The sequence below is a fragment of the Humulus lupulus genome, chromosome 3, assembly GCF_963169125.1.
Source record: "Humulus lupulus chromosome 3, drHumLupu1.1, whole genome shotgun sequence".
Classification (NCBI taxonomy): Eukaryota; Viridiplantae; Streptophyta; class Magnoliopsida; order Rosales; family Cannabaceae; genus Humulus; species Humulus lupulus.
The window spans coordinates 9,828,561-9,850,974 of NC_084795.1; the positions used below are offsets into that span (position 1 = coordinate 9,828,561).

The window sequence follows — 22,414 nt, forward strand, 5'->3', positions numbered from 1 at the left end:
TAAAAGAGGGAAAAAATGAGGTTTTGATGGGAGAAAATAGGGGTTTTTGGCTGATGGCCAAGTAGGGCCGCGGCGCTTGGGAGGCATGCCGCGGCATAGGGTGCAGGAGCTTGAGACTGGCGCCTCTGTTTGGAAGGTGGGCCGAGGCATGGTGGATGTAGGGTCGCGGCCCTTAAGAGCATTTTTGGCCCAGATTGAGTTTTTTGGCTTGGGGAATCAAACCTTAGGCCTCGGGATCGTTCCTACTACCCGATTTAGTAGGATTCGATGTCCCGGAGGCTAGGTTTTGGTCTGAGATCCTTTTGTGATTGATTTTATTGATGGAATCCCATATTTGGTTATGACTAGGTGACCGCTAAGGGATTAAATGATCGATCGCTCTCAAGGGTCGCTCATTTTCTATTTCTCGCTCAAACTAGAGGTAAGAAAATTGTACCTAGTATGTGATGCATGTGATGCACGAGAAACATGTGGTTAGGGCATGCCATGAATGTTGAATATGAGATTGATCAGAGCTTGAGTCTCTGTGTTTGTGCATGATCCTAATTATGCTAGCAATTGTTAAGTAAGCTTGTTGAATGCCCTACATTCAGATATTTGACATATGATATATGCCTGGTAGCATTGTTTTCTTGTGCGTGGCACTGACTTACTAGTCAGAATCAGCAATGATGTCAGAACTGGCTGTGAACCTGTGACTTACTAGTCAAGTTCGACAGCGGTACTGAGCATTGGTCGTGTGTTATTGACCTATGAGTCAAGAGCGACATAAGCGTCATGAACGCAGAGCCGAAAAGATTAGATCTAATCGACATATGCATTGAATGACTCATCATGAGCATTAATGTCGGACCGACCTCAAGTTCAATGAAAACTAAAAGCGCTTGTCTAGTTCTATGACTAGTTACTCAGAGCTGGGGCCAAAAGGTTCAGGTGACCGTATCGTCACATGGCTAAGGGTACGAAACCCACACTAGTGACTTCATGGTCACTCATTTGGTTCAGGTTAGTGACTTGCTTATCAGTCACTCATCTAAGGGTGCAGATCCCATGTTAGTGACTTGCTTATCGTGCATCGTCTCGTGTTTTCCATATCTACGTGCTGCGATATATCGGCACACGCTGAATATTTAAACACGAAATTACACATTTTTAGCTAAGTTTGAATGGAGTAAACAGCCTTGACTAAGCCTTTAACGTATTCAAAGCTGCTGACTGACCCTATATCATTCAAACTTTACCCTTATTTAATTTAATCCTCAAAAATACTTAATCCTTAATTACCATTCATAACATGTGCTTAAAATCCTATTGGTTGATGTCTAAACCTTATAATATAACAAATACTATCCTTAATATCAGTCATATAATCAAACCTTAGGTTATACTTAATATTCTTAAACTATAGGTTAAACTTAGAAAATCTATAGGTAGTACTATGAGTGTCCAAATAATTCCCGGTCTGAACCAAAAATCCATGGTAACAAAGATAACACTAAACATACTATAATACTACTAAACATTTAGCTAAGTAAAGTTCTTGGACTCTACAGGTTCGAGCGAGAATTAGTAAAAGAACGACCTTTGAGAACGATCAACCTTTTTATTCCTTATCGGTTACCTGGCCATAACCAATAATGGGATTCCATCAATAAAATGAATAACAAAGGTTCCTGAACCAAGACCTAGCCTTTGGGACATCTAATCATACTAAACCGGGTAGTAGGAATGATCCCGAGGCCTAAGGTTTGAGTTCCCATGATCAAAACACTATTTTGGCCTAAAAAACCCTCAAGCGCCACGGCCCCAACACCCTGAGCCGCGGCCCCTAGCCAAAGCAAAGGCGCCTGAAGCAAGTGTCGCGGCCCACCTTCCCCAGCACCGCGACCCCAGACCCCTCAACTCCATCGCCCCTCTGCACCATGCTCAGGCCACGACGCCCAAGAACAGGGCCACGACCCCACCTGGAGATTCAGCCATAACCCCGATTTTCCACCTTTTAATCCTTCCAAAAACCTACTTAAACATCTCCAAATCCAAAAATCAAAGTTCTCAAACATCCCAATGATCCAAAATCATCAAATCCCGAGGCTCAAACAAATCAAAGATTCATCAACACACAAAATCCAAATCAAAGCTCAGAAACTCTAAAACTCAAAACTTAAAGCTTAGATTACCTTTGATTAATTTGTTTCTCGCTAAATCCTTCGGTTAAGAAGCTTCTAATATTTCCTAGGATCGCTATGCCTCGATCCTCGCTTGATTCCGACTCCTAAAACCCAAGTTTCCTTCGAAATTGCGACGAACGGCCAAAAAGGATAACGAGTGCTAGAGAAAAGTGTTTGAATGTAGTTTTCTTTCTGACAGGTTAAGTCAAGCTTAAGTAGTCTCAAGTAAGTCCTAATGTTCGGGGTCCCAAAAACACCCTCGGGGACAAAATAGTCAAAACTCCCAAAATTTCTTCCTGGTCTTACTAACTCCCAATATATCATCAAATAATCATTCTCATTACCCAATATCCTAATAATTGACCCCGTTATGACAAAACCGCTAACTTGCAACCTAAGATCGTCTCATGCCGAATAGCTCGAACATATCCACATAATAATGAGATCTCATCCATAATCACAAACATACACCAAAATATACAAATATGTCCTCAACGAGCCAAATTACCAAAATGCCCTTATAATGAAATGTGGACCCACATGCATGCATTTAACATCATATTATAATATAATTCATATAAACATGCATATAATCATTTAATGGCATAATAAATCAATTATGGCCCTCCCGACCTACTAATTCGACCATTAAACTGCATTAGGGATTTTGGGGCATTAAAGTGCAGGTAAAGGCAAAAGAAAGGTGGACTATCCTTGAGTTGGATAGCTTAGGGGACGATGTGTACATATGTAGCTGCTCGACCGCCACGGCCGAGGGTTTAAAGAGGAACTAGGGTTAAACCCTATTCCGCCGCTTAGGTCGGCTGGTTGTAAATATTTTGTTGCAATTAACATTTAAATTATATTTTTGGGATCCCAATGTATATGGTAAGCATTTTAGTGAAAAGTTGTATCTTAACCAAAAAAATTAAATCATAAACCGCTAATCATACTTAGTTACACAATTATGGCCAAATGACTCGATTAGCGAGTATAACACTGTTTAAATGCACACCGTAACGGTCCCTGGGTAGTAGGGCGTTACACTGAGTATTCATGAACTTATGTTGGTGTTTATTGGATCTTTTGATTCACTCGTTACTGTTTCTTAGTATAATGAGGCTAATGACTTTTGTTTTAGAGATTCAATATCATGAATGGCTGGTGTACGCCCTAAATATCCACGGGTTATTAGCGAGCTGGAAAATGGCATAATTCTATCAGCCACATGGAAGCCACCTACTCGGAGCTTCTGTTGCAAGTCTCTACCTCTTTAGCTCGAGATAGCCAAAGGTTTAGTGAGATTACTAAGGCATCGGATCAGCAGTGTGGACACCACGAGCTGAGACTACATCAAGCTCGAGGTACGAGCTTGAGTTGACACCTCCGACCCTTTATAAAGTCAACCACGCAATGTAAACGTGCATATATCAGACATCACGTGTCTACTATATTCCTGAATTCTCGGACACGCAGCATCAACGTGCGTGTTCAGGCACCCCACGACTGGTTTGAGCCATGCGGCCCATTATTCCCCTTACCTATTGATTAGACCACACTTCATTGTCAGGTTTTAGGAATTAATCATGAATGTCGCAGAAGTGACATGATGGGTAAGAAGGTCACGAGATGACCTCCTTTGCCAACACCCAGGTGTCCTCTCCCTATAAATATGGAGCCCTGGGAGTTGCAAAGGGTTGGCTTCTAATTTGTAAAGAAATACTCTGTAAGGAATATCAGAGATATATCAATAATATTGGCTGGTGGACTATAAGGATTTTAACCTTTGAACCACCTAAAAAAGGATTCGAGTTGTAATTTTCCTTTGAGATCATTTTTCCATTACGGTTCATCATTTAGCACTAATCCCTCTCCATATTCATATAATTATCTGTTGCCGAAGAACCGCGTCAATAGTTGGGAATATGAATTACAACAATGGAATCCATACTTTTATAATGGATCGAATATTGGTTCCTTTAAGGGTTAATTCTGGGACTGGATAATTATTGAGCTCAAATCTATAATTTGAATATAGATTAATTATTCGCTAGTGAATTAATGATACTTAAGGATCAAGAGGTAATTAGAAGGATAAAACGGTAATCTTGACAAGCTTTAATTAACGAATCAATAAATGGATGACATAACTACATTTATTGATTACGTCAATGGATTACAAAAGAAAACTTGTAAATATAATTCTATAAATACTTAGAGTGCAATTTCATATTTATAGTGGAGTAATCATGAGATTAATAAATAAGATTATTGGATTAAAGAGTTTAATTAATAATCTGGTTTATTGGAGCTTTGTATTATAGGTCCATGTCATGGTCCCCAGATCACCTTTGTCCAACATTGTCAAGGGTAAGGATATAAAAAGAAAGATTTGTAGAGAGAATGACTTAATTACAAAGGAATTAATTTTTCATGGCAATGCAATAATTATGTGATAGTTATGGGTAATTGATTAATTATTTAACAATATAGTTTTTATTTTGAAAAACTACATGTTAAAATAAAGAGAGATTAATAATTATCTTATTTAGAATAAAATATTTATTTATTTAAAGCTAATATTTTAAGATAAAGTTAATTTTTAATAAAGTTAATTTTGAATTAAATGATATTTATTTTGGGATAAATATATTGTCTTAAACATTAATTAAATAAACAAATGAGAAAATACACTAAGTGTTATCTCTATGACTTGAATTTAGAATTTCAAATAAATGTTTTTATTTAATTATTATTTTTTAAATATGATTTAAATTATATAATTAAATAAGGTTATAACGGATCAGTTTTATTTTACTAAAATAAATATTAATTAATTATCTTTATAAATCTAAAATATAAGCGATACTTTTAAGAAATCATTGGTTTTTTTCATAGATTGTTAGACTATCCCTAAAAAAAGAGATGCAATAGCTTTTCTAAACCTGAAAACTATTCAATTCCTCTTTTCTCTATCAAACATTTATAGATCTCATGTGTTGAGTAAATCATCAACTTTTTGAATCCTATGTGCCCACACACGTTCTTGTCTGTTTAAGGATTGGTTTGAAAGATCAAGGTGTGGGCTTTTAGAACTTAGATAGAAATATTATTGATTTTACACAAAAAGATTCGAGAACACTTGATATGCTACAAGAAGTAATCTTAAAACTGATTGTATGTGATTTAATATATATATATATATGTGTGTATGATTTTGGCTCATATTAATAATTATTAAAAATGCTCATTCTCTGCTACGTATCTTTGATTTGCTATTTTAATATCAACAGTTCAGACCCTGTGTTTTGACAAATTATTTTTTAGATCATTTGTTTTGTAAAATAGTTTTAATAGACCACTAAACTCAATTTTGATGAAGAAAAAATTGAATATGACAACATAGTTATTAAGCAAAATGATTGTATTTTTGTTCTAAATTGTTAATTTGGTAAATTATTTGTGATTTTAGTTCAAAAAATTTAAACAGAAATCAGGTTTGGAGGTTCATTTGAACTACCTTACAAAACACAGTTCAAAAAATATTTTTAAAAAATATATGGTCCAAAATAGATAATAAAACAAATATGAGAATCTAATTTATAAACACATAAACAATCCCATCAACATTAAAATTAACGTCAAACCTATGTATCAATATCAATGATGACCAAATATCTTAAGTTCTGGGAAAAAGTTCAGAAATACCAAATGGTATATATATCACATTATAATCCAAATGATATATAATGAGACTTGCATTTGAAATATAATCACATCTTGCATTTGATATAATTCAAAAAGTATATAATCACACTAAAATTTAATAATAAACAACTATAAAACAAACTAACATGTAAAAATGTAAAAAATAAAAATAGATTTAACCCAAACAGTTTGTTTTTTTTTTAAATCCAAAATAGATTTAATCCAAACTAGTTTGTTAAATAAACATTTAAGTTTTTTTTTTCCTTCTAAGAAATCAATATATGTGCAAACAATAAAATTGTAAAACTATCATAAAACTTTCCAAAACAGATAGATAATTTATTTTAACAACTAATATATATAGATATATATTATATAATCATATTTATAAACTAAATAGTCATAAATTGTAAATATTTCACAATAAATAAAAAAAGAAAACAATAAATTAAAAAGCTTATAAGAGGAAGATGAAAATCATAAAACAAATAAATATAATGGAAGACAATAAAAAAAGGGAACTAAATAAGTGAGTTGTGAGTAAAACTTAGGATTTTTTTTTGTGGGGGAACTTAGGATTTAAATATTAAGTTTCTTTTTTAATTGAGGTTGAAAAAAATTCTCATTTTGAATTAAATTGATCATATAATTAATATAATATAAATGTTAGTAATTTTAAAAATATTAAAAAAATCATTGAAATATAAACATAAATGTTAAAAGAAAATAATATATTTTTTTTATGAAAAAAGTGATTTTCCCAATTTTTAATGTGTAAAGGATTATTAGCGATAATTTTATTTTGGCAAGAATTAATGGTGAAATTTAATGTCTTCATTTTATGCCAGTGTAAAAAAAAACATCATACTTAATTGTAAAATTTGGAATTTATTTATTTATTATTTGAAGTTCAAATGTCAAATTCACTATTCTCATATCCTTCAAAAAAAAAAAAAGGCCACTATTCTCATAACATTGTTATATCAAATTTTAGCTTTTTAAAAAATTCCATGCAACTTTCTCCAAACAATCATTCACTATTCTAACCATTCTTTTCTCCCATATACTCTCTCTCTCTCTCTCTCTCTCTCTCTCTCTCTCTACACCTAAACTCATCAGATCGATCAATGTTCTGAAGAAGCCAAACCCCATCTTTGATCTCACATTCTTTTTTCAGATCCATTCTTTTAAACTCACCTAAATTTTGTTCAAATTCACATTTTTTTTTCTTTCTTCATTAGATCTTTATTGGATTTGATCTAAAGATGGCGACAATGCAGAGCTTGATCGGTTTAGTCAATAAGATCCAACGAGCTTGCACCGTTTTGGGCGACCATGGCGGAGAGGGTATGTCCCTCTGGGAAGCTCTCCCTTCGGTAGCTGTTGTTGGTGGCCAGGTTTTTCTTCTTTTCCTCTTCATTTATTTATAATGGTTTTTCATTTTATTTTCTGTTCAGTTTCTGGGATTTTAAAGCTTTTTCGTTTTGTTTTTGAAATTGGTAAATAGAGTTCTGGTAAATCTTCGGTGTTGGAAAGCGTGGTGGGCAGAGATTTCTTGCCTCGTGGATCTGGTACTTCTTTCTGGGTTTCGTTTTTTTGGATGATTTGTCAATAAAGATTTGTGTTTGGTTACTTAGAAAGTGAAGGAATTGTAAAATGTGAGGAGGGTTTTTTGTTAGTGTATTTTTGCTAGCAAAATATTGGGATCTTATCTAATTGAGCATACACTTGTATGGAACTCGTTTGAAAAAAGCTTTGCTATTTTAAGCATCCCAACTGACACAAATTGTGGGAATTTCTTTCAAGTTTTCCCAATCTTTCCGAGCAGCCAAGCAGAGTATTTTAACTGTTATATTCAGCCTGATTGGTGTCATGAGTTGTGTATCTGATCTCCTAATCAGAAGATGTGTAGTCAAGTCATAAGAGTTAAAATCATTTAGAGTTTTGTAATTAATATCTCGAACAGTTCTTTAGTTTGTCTAACTAAAGCTCCTTGATTTCTAGGTATTGTTACGAGGAGGCCACTGGTGTTGCAACTTCATAAGACAGAAGATGGTCAGACTGAGTACGCGGAGTTTCTTCATGCTCCTAGAAAGAAGTATACTGATTTTGGTGAGTTAATTTTCTTATCTGGGAATTTCTTCTCGATTAAGACATTTATCATTTATTGAGGGTTTTTATTCTATTTGTTTAAAGATAATCTTTCTGTTGTATTTTTTTCTTTTCTGCAGCTGCTGTGCGTAAGGAGATCCAAGATGAGACAGATCGTATTACTGGGAAATCTAAGCAAATATCTAACATTCCAATTCATCTGAGCATATATTCTCCAAATGGTTTGTATTTTCATTTCATATAGAAGTGCTTTAAGTGAGCTAATAATATTGAAATATTAATCGTTTTATAAATTTGTGTAATCAATATGTGGAAATAAAAAAAATATATCATCAGTAATTTCTCAAATTTCATATCCTTTCTTAATTTTTAATCTTTCCTTTATATTGCAACTTCTTGGTGGTGATTGTCCCATATACCCCTTAATTGTCTATTAACCAAGATGTGTGCTAATGAATCTCTTTGTCTGAAGAACTATTGAACTTTTCTTTTTATAATTTTTGGACAAGAAAAAAACAAGTATTAATTATGAAGAACAGAGTACAAGTTAAGCATAGATAGTTATCCATACTGTAAAATTGCAACAGAAAGCTCCAATATCTCAGAAGATCAGAAAAGTAATACATCCTTAAAATCTATTGCACCAAACAACTATGGGGCAACCCACTTTCAGCTTCTCTACCATGTCCTTGAAAATTCTGTTATACTTGTCATACTTAGGTTTTTATATTGCGATGGTAACCTTGTTTTGCTGGCGACTCCTTGATGGATCTGTTGTGAAATTTATAATTTCTTTAGTCCATCTGCAATGATCGGTAATCCAATCCACTAGCAAACTGTAAATTCTTATGGAAAGCATACTCTGTTGTCTGTTATATACACTTAAACTCTTCTCGTAAATTGTTACAAGCATGCTTTATTCGTGCAAATGAAATTGGAGATCACTGTTAGCTTTTCATATAAGTGTTCGTCTTGAGCTTTATTTGTTTTCCTGGATTCTATGGATGATTATTCATATTGCATTGCCTTGTTGATGAAACACTTCTATTCTACGCTGGTTTTAATTGTATAATCTATAATAACTAAAATCATGTTTCCTCTGGCAGTTGTAAACTTGACAGTCATAGATCTTCCTGGGTTGACAAAGGTTGCTGTAGGTAATAATTTTCTCTAATCTATATAATTCAGTCAAAGAAAATGGCACTTCCTTTCTTTATTTGGTAAATATAATGAATATATAATATCAAGTAACAAATTTTGGCTGTTGCAGAGGGACAACCGGAAACCATTGTTGAAGATATTGAAAATATGGTCCGCTCTTATGTTGAGAAGGTGAGTACATGAAACATTTCTTTTTTATTTCTCTCTGTTCTTTTTTTATATTTTTATTTTTGAATTCGAAATAAATGGTGGCAGTTTTCCTAGCTCATGTAGTCACTTGATAAACCAAACACAGAAATAAACGGTGATACTGTAAATCTAGAAAAGTAAATAGATGTTCATTGCCTATTGTAGATTCTTATAAAAGGAAAAAAAGTGTCTTCTTGTTAGTAAGAGATGGAGGTGTGAGCCGTGAAAATGTATTTCATATGGCTTCTCAAGAAATTGTTGGTATTTTTTTACCCATCATCTCTAAAAACATCTGCCAAATCCAGTATCACCACTATCAAAATATTAGATACTGCAAGAGTATCTACCAAGTCATGAGCTCCAAATTAATTATATATTGATGCAAAAAGATTCATTTTTTTTCTTCTTTTTTCTGGGAAACTAATTAATATTATTATTATTTTTATTTCTCCCCTCTTAAGTTGCAAACTGTTTGGGCCAGTGCAATTATTATTATTATTATTTTTAATTTCATCATCTAAGAAACTAATTTATTAAATGAAGCAATGGAATTTCACATTTTAGGATGAAAATATTCATGTTCTTTCTTCTAGAACTCAATTTTGTGAATAGGGCAATCATCTATCTGGGTTTTGGATTAAATTGCTACTTTCTTACATGCCATTGCTTCATTGGTTGAAAAGCTTTCATAAAGAAGGGCCAACAGTCAGTTTTATCTAGTATTTTTATATTCACCAATATGCGTTTGTGTCTTAAAAAAATGCAATGCAGTTGTTCCTATCAATTTCTTAGATTGTAAAAATTATGGAGTTCTACCCCTATGTCAGTTGCAATTTCTACCTCAAGGGGAAGGATATCATTTACCTTATACAACTGTCTTTCTAAGTTCTAACTAAATATGCCTTACCAAACTATTAACAGAAGAATCTATCTGCTTTTGCTCTTTAGTGTTTATAATAGATTTTGTCGGACGTTGGGATTGTACTTTTTAAAATATTTGAAACTGTATAATGGAAGACAGAATATCTCTTGTGCTTATTGGTCTGCGTAAAGAGCGGGTAACAAGGGATTGATTCTCTCTTTGGGCCAAACAAATAAAACTATACTGATATGTTCTTTTCCCAAATCAGTGATCTGTGTCATGTTTTTGGTGTTACATTATATAGAAGGATATGCATTAACCATGTATATATATATATATATATATAGGTACATCTATTATCTGAGGAAAACAAAATTACAATTTGTTGTTCATATATAGAAGAATTGAAAAACTTGTTTTCATAATCATAATTTCAAGATTAGTCTTTTGTTCTTCCTCATGCTTAGTGATATATTTCTCTATTTTGTAGCCTAACTCTATCATATTGGCTATATCTCCTGCAAATCAAGATATTGCCACATCAGATGCAATCAAACTTGCAAGAGAAGTTGATCCTTCAGGTAATCTTATAACTCTCTCTCTTTTCTTTTACATTCATCAGTTTTTCTTGTAGAGGCTAAGAAATAATTTTTCTTCATTGTAATTTGATATTTCAGGTGAAAGAACATTTGGGGTGCTAACAAAACTTGATTTAATGGACAAAGGAACCAATGCAGTTGATGTAAGTATTAATATCTTGATTGCAGTGATTAATCAGACAAGCTACTTCAACTTTAACCTAGTGCAAAATTTAAACTTCAAATGATTATTTCATTTTCTGCTTTTATTATTTCTCGGCTTCTCTATCTGAATTCTAACAAAGTTCATGATATTCCTTTTTCTTTATTCATAAGGTTATTTTATTAAATTAGGCCTTGTTTGTATTCCGTGGACTTCTGGTTGCCCTGTTTCTTTCCTTGTTGTTCTTTTGTCATTTTTAACTTTAAGGTTCTTATTGCACGTTTTTCCGGAGTTTATATATATTTGTATGCACCTGCTTATGTCATACATGCATGTACGTAGTTGGTTATATACTGTATGTTACCATTCTTTTGGATATTGGCAACTTTGATTGTATGCGGTCAATGTTTAATGTTAAATTTATGTAAATATTTAGGTTCTTGAAGGAAGGTCATACAGACTGCAGCATCCATGGGTTGGAATTGTGAACCGATCGCAGGCCGAAATTAACAAGAATGTTGATATGATGGCTGCTCGTAGGAAGGAGAAGGAATACTTTCAAACTAGTCCCGAGTATGGACACTTGGCACATAAGATGGGATCTGAGTATCTTGCCAAACTTTTATCTAAGGTCATATTCCATCTATGGCATCTTTATCTTAAATACTTCCTATATTATTCTTATAGTTCATTACTTTTCAAAATTTTGTCTTCCTCCTACCACTCTTTCTTATTATTCCTTTTCTTTTTCTTCCTTTGTTAGCATTTGGAGAATGTCATCAGGCAGCGGATACCAAGTATCATTTCTTTAATAAATAAAACCATTGATGAGCTTAATGCAGAGCTGGATCGCATTGGCAGGCCAATTGCAGTAGACTCGGGGGTAACAAGTTTAACCTTTGTTAGTTTCTTGCTTGCACATGAACATTTGTTATACTATTAACAAAATTTGTACATCATACTGCAGGCCCAGCTTTACACTATTTTGGAACTATGTCGAGCATTTGATCGAGTATTTAAGGAACACTTGGATGGAGGGTATATTTTTGAACCTTTTTGTTTAGCATGTGTTGCATTTTGTGTAAGAGTATTGCACAGGCTGCGTTATGGTGGTTCTAATGCAACTGACTGAAAATAAACTTTAAATTTTGATAAAACTTTTGTACTTGTGGTAAATGAAAATGAATTACATGGATAGAAATTCTGTTTAATATGTCCAGAGATTGATAGGAACATTAATTTTAGACTGTGTTTTGACTTATTGCTTGGTCTGTTGGATCTTTACTGGTGACAAAGGAAACCCCTCTTTGAAACTTTTGGTGACAATACGTCATTCGAGTAAGAAACTTTGGTTTGTAAAATAAAATTCTCCAATTGGTGCCATAAAAGGTTGAATAAATGCTCACAGTTGGAAAGTAAGATTTGTAATTTAAAATTCCATAATTATCAGGGCCTTAGATTTATTCTAATGTGGCAAAAATTAGCATACATTTGATTGAGACCTGCTTAATTTATTCTAATGTGGCAAAAAATAGCATACATTTGATTGAGACCTGCTTAAATTTAATTCCCATACCTATGATACTTCCTTTTCAAGGTATTCCTTCAATAATACCCATCTATACTCTATAGCCATTGAAATTAAAAATTGGATGATGTGACAAAACTAATAGGATATGTCAAACTAACTGTGCCCTAATACTTCAGGCGACCTGGTGGAGATCGAATATATGGAGTTTTTGATCATCAATTACCAGCTGCTTTGAAAAAACTCCCCTTTGATCGACATCTTTCAACTAAAAATGTTCAGAGAGTTGTTTCAGAGGCTGATGGTTATCAGCCTCATTTGATTGCTCCAGAGCAAGGTTACAGGAGACTCATTGATGGATCTATTGGTTATTTCAAAGGACCAGCTGAAGCCTCTGTGGATACAGTAATACTTTCTCTGTGATTTTACTGTCAAATAATTTATGTTTCACTGTTACTATGATTTGAATATTTGAGCATAAATGATCAATCTTGTATAACTTATATTAGTAACTATAATATATTTGATTTGTATATCATTGTGTTTGCTTATTGTTCACTTATCCTACTTGTGGAGGCTTTTTGAAATCAGAAATATTTGATTTGCAAGGCGGGCATCTGCTAGTAGAAATTATTTAGGTACCTGACAATCCGCACATCACATAGGATAGACTTAGCTCTTGGAATCAGAGTCTTAGCCAAGAACAATTGATAAGTACTGAAAAAGTAGACCGCACATTGAAGAATGAAAAATAGTCGCACATTTTTCTTCTTCTTCATATTATGCAGGTAATTTAATTAGTGTTAGGACTAAGAAAAGAAAATAGGAGGCAGAAATTGAGCGAATATGGTATTTGGTGTTCTTGTAATTTATAATCCAGAATTTTTACAGTTTTTTTGTTTTGTTCTTTGCTTTTCTGAATGTTTACTAAGAACCATTGAATTTCATTTCTTCAGGTGCACAATGTGATGAAAGAACTTGTACGGAAGTCCATAGCTGAAACATTGGTAATGAACTATTACTTCATGTAGATTTCTGGGTATAAAAAAGCTATTACTTCATATAGAGGTGCAATTTTAGTGTAAACGTAGGGTTGGTTTCCAACTGCAAAAATGGTTTGTAAAACAAGATTTTCCTAGTTTTTGCTCAAGTCAACAGTTTCAGTATTTATTTATCGTTTTGTTTCCTTTCAAGGTAGGTCTCAATATGTATTTGCGACCTTGCATATTATGTGAAAGAATTTTGGTATATGTGTTCTGCTTTTGTGTCTTTGGAGATCACGAGAATGGTGTGGTGTTGTTTACTAGTATAGAAGATTAATAATAATTATTATCTGCTACTTGATTCATAATAATCAAGTGGTACCCTTAATTTGCTTAAGTAAATTATTGGCCTTGTGACTTGTGACATTACGACTGGTGTAGTTGTGAGTTTGAGTTGGAGAGGGCAACATCCCCACCGAATGGATGGCATCTTTGAAAAAAATCTTTGTTGTTCCTTTGGGTTTTTAGATGCCTTAAATATGAATAAGTTTATTTATTAGTGCATATACTTCGTCTTGATGATTTCAGGAACTGAGGCGGTTTCCTACCCTTCAAGCTGACATAGCCGCTGCTGCTAATGAAGCATTAGAAAGATTTCGCGAGGACAGCAGGAAAACAGTTACAAGACTGGTGGATATGGAATCTAGCTACCTCACTGTAGATTTTTTCCGAAAACTTCATCTTGAACCTGAGAAAACTCCAAATCCAACAGGACCAAATGCAGACCGTTATTCAGATAATCATTTCAGAAGAATTGGTATTCCATTTTTCTTCTTGCTCTGCCACTACATAACTCATAAACAGAAGTTCATTTATCACATTGCATGCTATTAGTTGCTAATATAAATGCATGTATTAGAATATTTTGAATGCTGAGACAGATTTAATGTTATTCATCAGGATCAAATGTGAGCGCTTACATTAATATGGTTTGTGAAACACTGAAACATTCAATCCCAAAGGCTGTGGTTCACTGTCAAGTTCGAGAAGCAAAAAGATCACTTCTTACCCACTTCTATGCCCAAGTTGGGAGGAGAGAGGTAGAGTATCCATATCTTACTTTATTAATTTTATCATGATTGTGTTTCATTGCCTCCCACTTCCCACACAATATTCAACAATAATAAAAGGAGAAGAAGAGACCACCATGCCTATATAATGGGATTAAGAAATCCAAGTATACCATTACTGAAGTTCCATGGAATGAAGAAACCCACTAGTCTTTAATTTATAAACAAGTACTATCAACAGTGTAGCTTTGCTTTACATTCCTTGAGCCCACTTAGTATAAATATTTACTACAATTGTAACTTGAGTTTAGAAGATGGATAAATTTAGAAGACGAACCAAGTTGATGGGTAAAGTAAGTAGAAAGGAAAGATACCTTAATGCAACAACCAAATTATAACAATAATGTTTGTCCAGATAATCTTTCAATCCTATAATAGAGCATACAGAAATTATTTGAAGTAATCTGCCTTTTATGACAGGGACCTAATGATTTTTGTTGGTCCTAAAGATTTGTTTGCCAAAGATTGAGAATCTCGGTAGAACTCGAGGCACATTGAGTAATATTTGGCATTTAAGTCCTACTGTGTGTGATTCTTGAGCATATGAAATTATCTGAACAATTTGTCCAAATATAAAAAAGAAATTATCTGACTAAAATGTTGAGGAAGTTCTTTACTTTGTTTATGCAGAAGGAGAGGCTCGGTGCAATGTTGGACGAGGACCCGGCACTCATGGAAAGGAGATCAACCATTGCTAAACGGCTTGAACTGTACAAGTCAGCTAGAGACGAGATTGATGCAGTTGCATGGAAATGATGAGGCAGCCTAACACGATGACCATGCCAAAATTTATATGCACACATGACAAAAATAGAAAATTTTATTAGTATCCATATTCTTTTTCACACTTGAAAATGAGGAGACTTAAATGTAAGAACGGCCATTATTTCAGCCATTTATATGATTCTTTTTCTTGTGAGAATTTCGATTACTGTGAAAGATGAGTGGTGTATCTGTATTTCCTTCTTCCTTTTGTGTTATACCTTCAATATCACTGTAAAATATTCTTTGACAACTCACTCACAGCTAGTTTCTATGGATTTTATCATACTCAATTTGAACAGATATGTTTAAATTGACATATATTTACACAATGAACAAGTAAACCCATTACCTTGGGCGAATTGTCATATGTTTAAATTTACATATGTTTACATAATGAGCAATTTACTCTTAGCAATATAAATGACTTGGTAAACAATTGCTTATCGGATGAATGTGACAAAAAATCCCTAAATATTTTATTCAAGCTTGATTTGCAGAAGACGAAGGTCAAATAACCAAAATTAGTACAAATTGTACAAGAGCTAAAACATGCCAAAGGGCAGAGAGTCATTAACATACCAAATAAATTTATCCTACGCTCAAAATGTACAAAAAGGTCAAATAGGCACAAAGATCTTTACATATATGATACAAGACCACAACACATCAGAAAAACCTCGCCAGAATTTGATCTAAGCAAATTACAAATGCTACAAAATGCAGTATTGGAACTATGGAACAACCGGAGATGGCATGAGCCATGAAACAAAATTTTATTGTCCCAGAGTGGTGTTGATGTGGGATATCGTGTGATTATGCAGATTGGTCATCTCAGTATTATTTCATAGGTCTTAGTCCTGCCGGCTTGCTAAGCACAGCTCATGCAATTCATTAAGTATCCATTCCTCACCCGTGTGCCCGCCCAACACTAGGACCCTTGTCCCCCCAACCACACAAGTGCTGTGACCCCAAGCAAATTTAGGCGGTTGTTGCCCCGGAACATTAAGAATCCTCCATGATGGTTTTTCCTCAGAAGGATCCAAAAGGAAGAGCTGTGAAGGAGAGTGAAGCCCAGCAATGGATCCACCAAAGATGATGATCCTTCCACAAGGCATGCTCACAGCAACATGATCAAGTCTAGGAGGAGGAACCACGGCACTCTGGCTGCCAACACCGGTAAATGCACTACACTCCAGTAATCTCCATTGGGGTTCATCATCTTCTAAATCAATGGTGTACGCCTCTCCTGATCGCAATCTCAGGTTCCCACTCTTGGCAAGCCCACCAAACATAAGAATCTTTGTTCGTCCATAAACAGAAAGTGAGTGCCCCAACCTAGAGGGAGGTGCCCATGAAGTTGGAATTTCTGTCCAAGTAGGCTTGTCCATGGTGAGATCCAGCAAGTACGTATCACTAAGAAGTACTCCAGCATCTGTGCATCCACCTGAAACAACCAATTTTGAGCCTTCAATCGTGCAAGAACTATGCCAGGATCTAGGAAGAGGGGGAGTTCCTCCGAAAACTTCTGTCCATGTTGGCTGTTTGGCATCCAAGTCCAGAACAAAGACATCATTGAGCAATCCTTGACGCCCACATCCTCCAAAGACTACCAACCAAGAACCATTCAAACATGAGAGAGTGTGACCCCAGCGTCCTGGTGGGGATGATCCAACACTCACTCGACGCCATTCTGGATTTGCAGCATCAAGATTGAGAACGAACGTGTCATCCATTGGCTGCATATTAACTCCTTCACCTCCAAACAAAACAAGCCGGTTGCCAGCAGCACAAGCACTGAAATTACATCGTGACGGCTCCACTGCACCTCCAACTGTAAATTTTCTCCAACATACAGCCTCAAGAGTTGTCAATTCCCTAGCTAGGCGCCCCCATCCTAATTTCTTAGTCATCAGTTCCAATGTACCAGTGACCTCTCTTCCCCATGCATTTTGACATACCATCTTCCTCACATGCTCATTTTTCGTGAGCTGACGAATCCTTCTGCAGACAGAACCAATGGATGCAACATCCCTTGGTGTCAAACGAGACAAGATGTTGTGAGCCAAGACTTCATCTGAAAGCTGAAGAATTCCACAGATTTGTTGCTCCTGGTTGATTAGAGATTCTCCAGTAATACAAGGATACTTCCCTGACTGATCAAACTGCTGACCACAAGTCTCTTTGAAAACAGGATATGATAGGCGGTTCAGATCTATTTTCGCTTCTGCAAAAACTTGAATACCTATCACATGTGTCACGATTCCATCTTCATCATGTATAGGTGCAAGTCTTAGCCTATTAACCAGAGGTGTGCCATCCTTCCTGAAATTAAGGAGCTCACCCTGAAATTCAACTCCTTCCTCAAGACATCTTCTAATCTCAGAAACAACAACAGGATCAACCAGAGGGTGCCGCCTTTGAGCACGAGGGTCTCTATATTGTAAGAACCGACTGAAACAAAATAATAATGTTATAGTTTAGCAGAAATTCATTTGCAAAACAAATATGTCGAACTAGATTATTTTAGTAAAAATAGTAGTCAAAGCATAATATGGACATGCATGATTATGACTAAAATAAAACAAAGGCAAATACAACAAACCAACAGCATCACAAACAGTGTTTAGGATGCAACACAAATATCAATGTGCGTTTCTCTCACTTTTGTTTACTTACTCACCATTTACAGATAAACCATTCCAGAAAGTTTAATGGAAAGCAAAGAAAAATATGGAAAATGCCACAACTTAAAACCCAGAAAGTCAATTTGGGAAAGAATCTTTTAAAGGTCCAATTATTAAAACTTCCCTATAAGGAAAATTTTGAGTCTCCAACTCCAGTTCTAACTAAACGGACTAATTTACAATTAAAACAAAAACTATATGATTCATCACAAATGTTTATCTGTGATAAAATCATCACATCTGCAACACAGAGAGAGAGAGAGAGAGAGTAATGTTTTGAATACGTACGGCTATAGGATTCCTCATCAGATTAAAAAATTGTTATAGTAGTCATCCCCTTCAAGTTAAACTAAAACCAACGTTTTTGTCCAATTCAAACTAAAAAAAACTAGTGAAACTAAAGCAAAAGTTTTTGTCCAATTCAAAACAAAAACAGCAGACTGTTTCTTTTTCCTCACAAGGTTCTCTGTTGAAAATTGTGAAAATAAAAGAACAGCTAGTGAGTTACAGGTTTATATGGCACCTTTTCTGACCTTCAAACAATTTCACTGATCATTTTCGAATGTCTGATGGTGATGGCAGTCGCTAAACGGAAACTTCTCAAACTCTTACGCCCTTTTCACAGAGAAACGAAGCTTAAAGTGTTGGCCCATTAATACAATGTAGATACAAAGTTCATAAGCAGATAAAAAAGGAAAATTAATTTCTTCCCTCAGCTTATAATACACCATAACCTTTTCTTCACCACATGTTAGAGAACCAAAGACCAGCTTATCCAAATTCACAACATACATTGTTCTAACCAAATAAAAACCAAACATCCCAAACATTAAATAAATAATAATATTTATGTATCATGGTAAGCGCGATTTAAATTGATCTCAAGAAAAAACATTCTTTTCGATCCCATAATGGCGCTAAGATCTACAAACCAACATTCAAAATTCAATTCTTATCGAGCAAAAATATAATAGAGTTTCATTTATTAAAAATTATTAACACCACAAACAAGAGAAAGAAAAAAAAATCACTTTCTGGGTCGCAAAGAAACAACAATTCATTTTCTCTCAAATTAAACAGAAGAGTAATAAGAAAGAGAAAGAATTGGTACCAGTTTCGACCGAGGACCTCGTCGGCGCGGTAACCGGTGAAGATCTCGAAGACCTTATTGACGTAAATAATGGGGAAATCGGGCTCGAGAGCATCGGAGACGACGAACGACGTGGGCGTCGTCAATGGGTAGAACAAGATCCCTGCTTTTAATGGAAGCTCGCTGTGGAACTCTTCTTCTTCTTCTTCATCATCGTCTTCTCCAAAATCAATTGTGTCTTCCTGTTCTTCTTCCTTGGCCAATTTTATTCTCTTACCTGAGCTCCCGCTCTCCTCATCTTCCTCTTTTCCTCCTCCACCACCAACTCCTTTTTTAGCCATGGCGGGTGTTCAATTCTCTCTCTATACTCTCTCTCTCTTATCTCTCTCTTATCTCTCTCTCTCTCTCTCTGCAAAAATGGAAGTGGTTTCAACATGTGCAGTGTTCAAGATATTATTTGAACTTCATTTTATATATTTAATTATACTCTTTGACAAAAATGCCCTCCATATGGTATTTGAACTACAATATTACCCTTTCCTACTTCTAAATAAGATTTTTTCTTTTTACAGGAAAATTTGTTTCATACATCAAAACCAAATAATATAATTAGGGAATTTCTTAGAAAAAGACATTATTTTTGTTCTTGCAGCGAAATTTTATATTTTTGGTACTTTGAGAAATTATGACTTAATTTTTTTATAACAATTTACATGGTAGTTATAATAGGCATCCCGCTAATTTCTAAAAAAAATCTCAATAATTCACAATACCAAAATCAAAGTTCAAATAATCTGTTTTTCATGCGTATAAAAAAAATCAGGCACACGTGCAACTAACTATTTTAAATTTGATTTCAGCATTGCAAATTATTTAGAATTTTCCAAAAATTAACCAGAAGTCTATTATAACTATAATGTACCCCATCATGCAAAACAAATTAAGTTATAATTTTTCCAAGTGTTGAAAATAGACTACGCCCCTATGGTAGAAACAAAAATAATACCCCTAGCTAAGAAAATTCTAAAATATATAAAAATTATAAATATATATTTTAAAAAAATCAACTTTAACTTTATTTATCGTGATGTGAACAAAGTAAGACTTATTTAAAATGAATTGAATAAATAATTTATTCATCATATTATAAAAAAAAATCATCTTTTAATATTTGGGAATGAGATAACTTTGATTCTTAATGCAAGTATATTAGTAAAATTAGTATGCCAAATCTTGAAGAATAAATATACTTTCATTGTGCTTTCATTGAAAAATAAATCTTTAATTCTAATTTAGAATCTAGTCTAATTAAATGTGTGCTAATTTGATAAATGGAAATTTCAGCAATATATCAGGCATGTGCACTTTTGACTAGCGTATGAAATTGAACTTGTACCAAATTTAGTTGATTTAATATCTAATAATGAGGTTTTATTTTTATTTATATATTAAATAGTTTGTTGTCAATTTTTTTTCTTTTCTAATTTTAGTTTTAGTTATGAGAATGTCATAAATTAGCTAAGTTTTGACTCTTAACTTAAAGTGTATTTAGTTAGAGGATATCTTTCGACCAATTCTAACTAGAGTAATTTTTCAAAAATAAAAAGATGAAGTGAGTAGCACTAATTTAGTAATGATTGAGAATAATTTTATTATTTAAAGGATTTATATCTTTTTAGACTCTCTATTTTTTTGGATTATTTGTTTCAATCCTATATTTAAAAAAAAAAAAATTATTTTTGGACCTTATATTTTGTAAAATTATTTAAATAGATCCCTAAATTAAATTTTAATAAAGAAAAAATGAATATAACAATACCGTTTTTAAGTAGGATGATTTTATTTTTGTTCTGAATTGTTAGTTTGGTGAATTATTTATGATTTTAAATGAGAAAGTTTTGACTAAAATCAGGTTCAAGGCTCTATTTAAACCATTTTACAAAATATATAATCCAAAATATAATTTTTCAAAATATACAATACAAACAGATAATTGTACAAAAATCTGAGTCTACAAATATATAAACCCGTATTTGTAAGATAATGAAATAATAAAGCATCTTTTGTAAGAAAGATTATGAATGGTAATGGTAGTGGCATTATGGTAATATTAGATAGGAAAGAAGGGCAAAGAGAAAGAAGGAAAGTCCACGTGGGTGAAGTGGGCAAACGTGTCGAAGGGATATTTTGATGGGAGAAAATATCTAAGAAGAGGTGACACCGTGGAGCTTCCATAGGTTATATATTTCAAACAAGATATTTTTGGCTTCTATTTTATTATTATGTCATTTCATTCTACTCTCTCTCTCTCTACCTATGTTTCTTTGCCCTGTCCAGGTTTTTATTCGCTGCGGCTGAGTCTACCCACTACTCTTATGTCACCAATCAATCTACACCTTACTTTATTGCCACCCCAATTTTCTATTTAATATTTTAATTTATTAAATATAAATTAAAAACTAAGTACTTCATCTCCAAATCTAGAGTAGAAATATTACTTGGTCATGACTCATACTCATAACTATTAATAGGTAATTTAATAAATTAAAAAAAAAACTTAATTATTATCATCATATTAAAGGTTAATAATTGTAATATTCTACAAGTTCAAAGTTTTTGTTTATTTTAATTTGGTAAAACAAAAATACGTGTATTTATTTGCATGGCTTTTGTTTATATTCATGTTTTCTCGTTTTGTGTTAGTATTATTGGACTTAGCTAAATGAGCTTTATTTTATTTTATTTTTTTGTCAAATTAATTTGCTACTCACTCAACTCATTTTTCTTGCTCAAAATAATGTTTTTTCTATATTAAAAAAATAATAAATAGAGGGAAATGTAAAAAATGTTTGTAAAATTACTGTACATTTCATTTACATTTCAATCAATAAAAAATAAAAGAAAAATCAATTATGCATGCTCATTATTAAACACAATTTCAATTTTTGTGGGTGCAATTACAACTTCTATACTTTTACAAATAAAAATAAAAAATAAAAGAAAGAGAGTGAGAAAATGAATGGTTAAGGTACGGCCACAACATGAATCTAAAAATAGAAGGAGTGGAATAGAATAGAAAAGAAAAGAAAAGAAAAGAGGTCATTAAAGAAAAGTAGTTGAAAAAAGATAAGTAATATCTTCCCATGTGATGTTGATAGATCATAGATCCATGTCTTCAACTTCGACTCTTATTTCCACCACCAATTAATTCCATACATAAAAATTCTAAAGTCTCCTCTCGTAGAGAAATGGATTTTCTCACGAGCTAATTTATTTGTTATTATTATTATTAG

At 33.4% G+C, this 22,414-nt stretch overlaps 2 protein-coding genes across 2 annotated transcripts; one reads left to right on the forward strand and one right to left on the reverse strand.

Moving 5' to 3' along the window:
* The first annotated feature begins 6,884 nt into the window (after positions 1-6,884).
* LOC133822041 (phragmoplastin DRP1C) lies at positions 6,885-15,706 on the forward strand. The gene is made up of 16 exons (XM_062254244.1): positions 6,885-7,273; positions 7,384-7,447; positions 7,881-7,988; positions 8,108-8,209; positions 9,095-9,145; positions 9,259-9,320; positions 10,691-10,781; positions 10,878-10,942; positions 11,378-11,572; positions 11,705-11,824; positions 11,909-11,979; positions 12,649-12,874; positions 13,426-13,476; positions 14,041-14,269; positions 14,413-14,552; positions 15,213-15,706. Exons 1-16 carry the CDS (start codon positions 7,142-7,144, stop codon positions 15,336-15,338), a joined length of 1,833 nt encoding a protein of 610 aa, XP_062110228.1. The 5' UTR covers positions 6,885-7,141; the 3' UTR covers positions 15,339-15,706.
* A 179-nt stretch (positions 15,707-15,885) lies between these two features.
* Positions 15,886-19,542, reverse strand: LOC133822040 (adagio protein 3). Its single transcript, XM_062254243.1, has 2 exons — positions 19,143-19,542; positions 15,886-17,798 (listed from the first exon to the last, which is right to left on the reverse strand). The coding sequence occupies exons 1-2, from the start codon at positions 19,460-19,462 to the stop codon at positions 16,199-16,201; spliced, it is 1,920 nt and encodes a 639-aa protein (XP_062110227.1). The 5' UTR covers positions 19,463-19,542; the 3' UTR covers positions 15,886-16,198.
* Positions 19,543-22,414: the final 2,872 nt, after the last annotated feature.

Bases quoted from the DNA above. Each gene is read 5' to 3' on its own strand.
- LOC133822041 (XM_062254244.1), top strand. From the start codon at position 7,142: ATGGCGACAATGCAGAGCTTGATCGGTTTAGTCAATAAGATCCAACGA. The intron at 8,210-9,094 runs GTTTGTATTTTC...TTCCTCTGGCAG, and splicing joins GAGCATATATTCTCCAAATG to TTGTAAACTTGACAGTCATA. The intron at 11,825-11,908 runs GTAACAAGTTTA...ATCATACTGCAG, and splicing joins CAATTGCAGTAGACTCGGGG to GCCCAGCTTTACACTATTTT.
- LOC133822040 (XM_062254243.1), bottom strand. From the start codon at position 19,462: ATGGCTAAAAAAGGAGTTGGTGGTGGAGGAGGAAAAGAGGAAGATGAG. The intron at 17,799-19,142 runs GTACCAATTCTT...ATTTTGTTTCAG, and splicing joins GAGGTCCTCGGTCGAAACTG to TCGGTTCTTACAATATAGAG.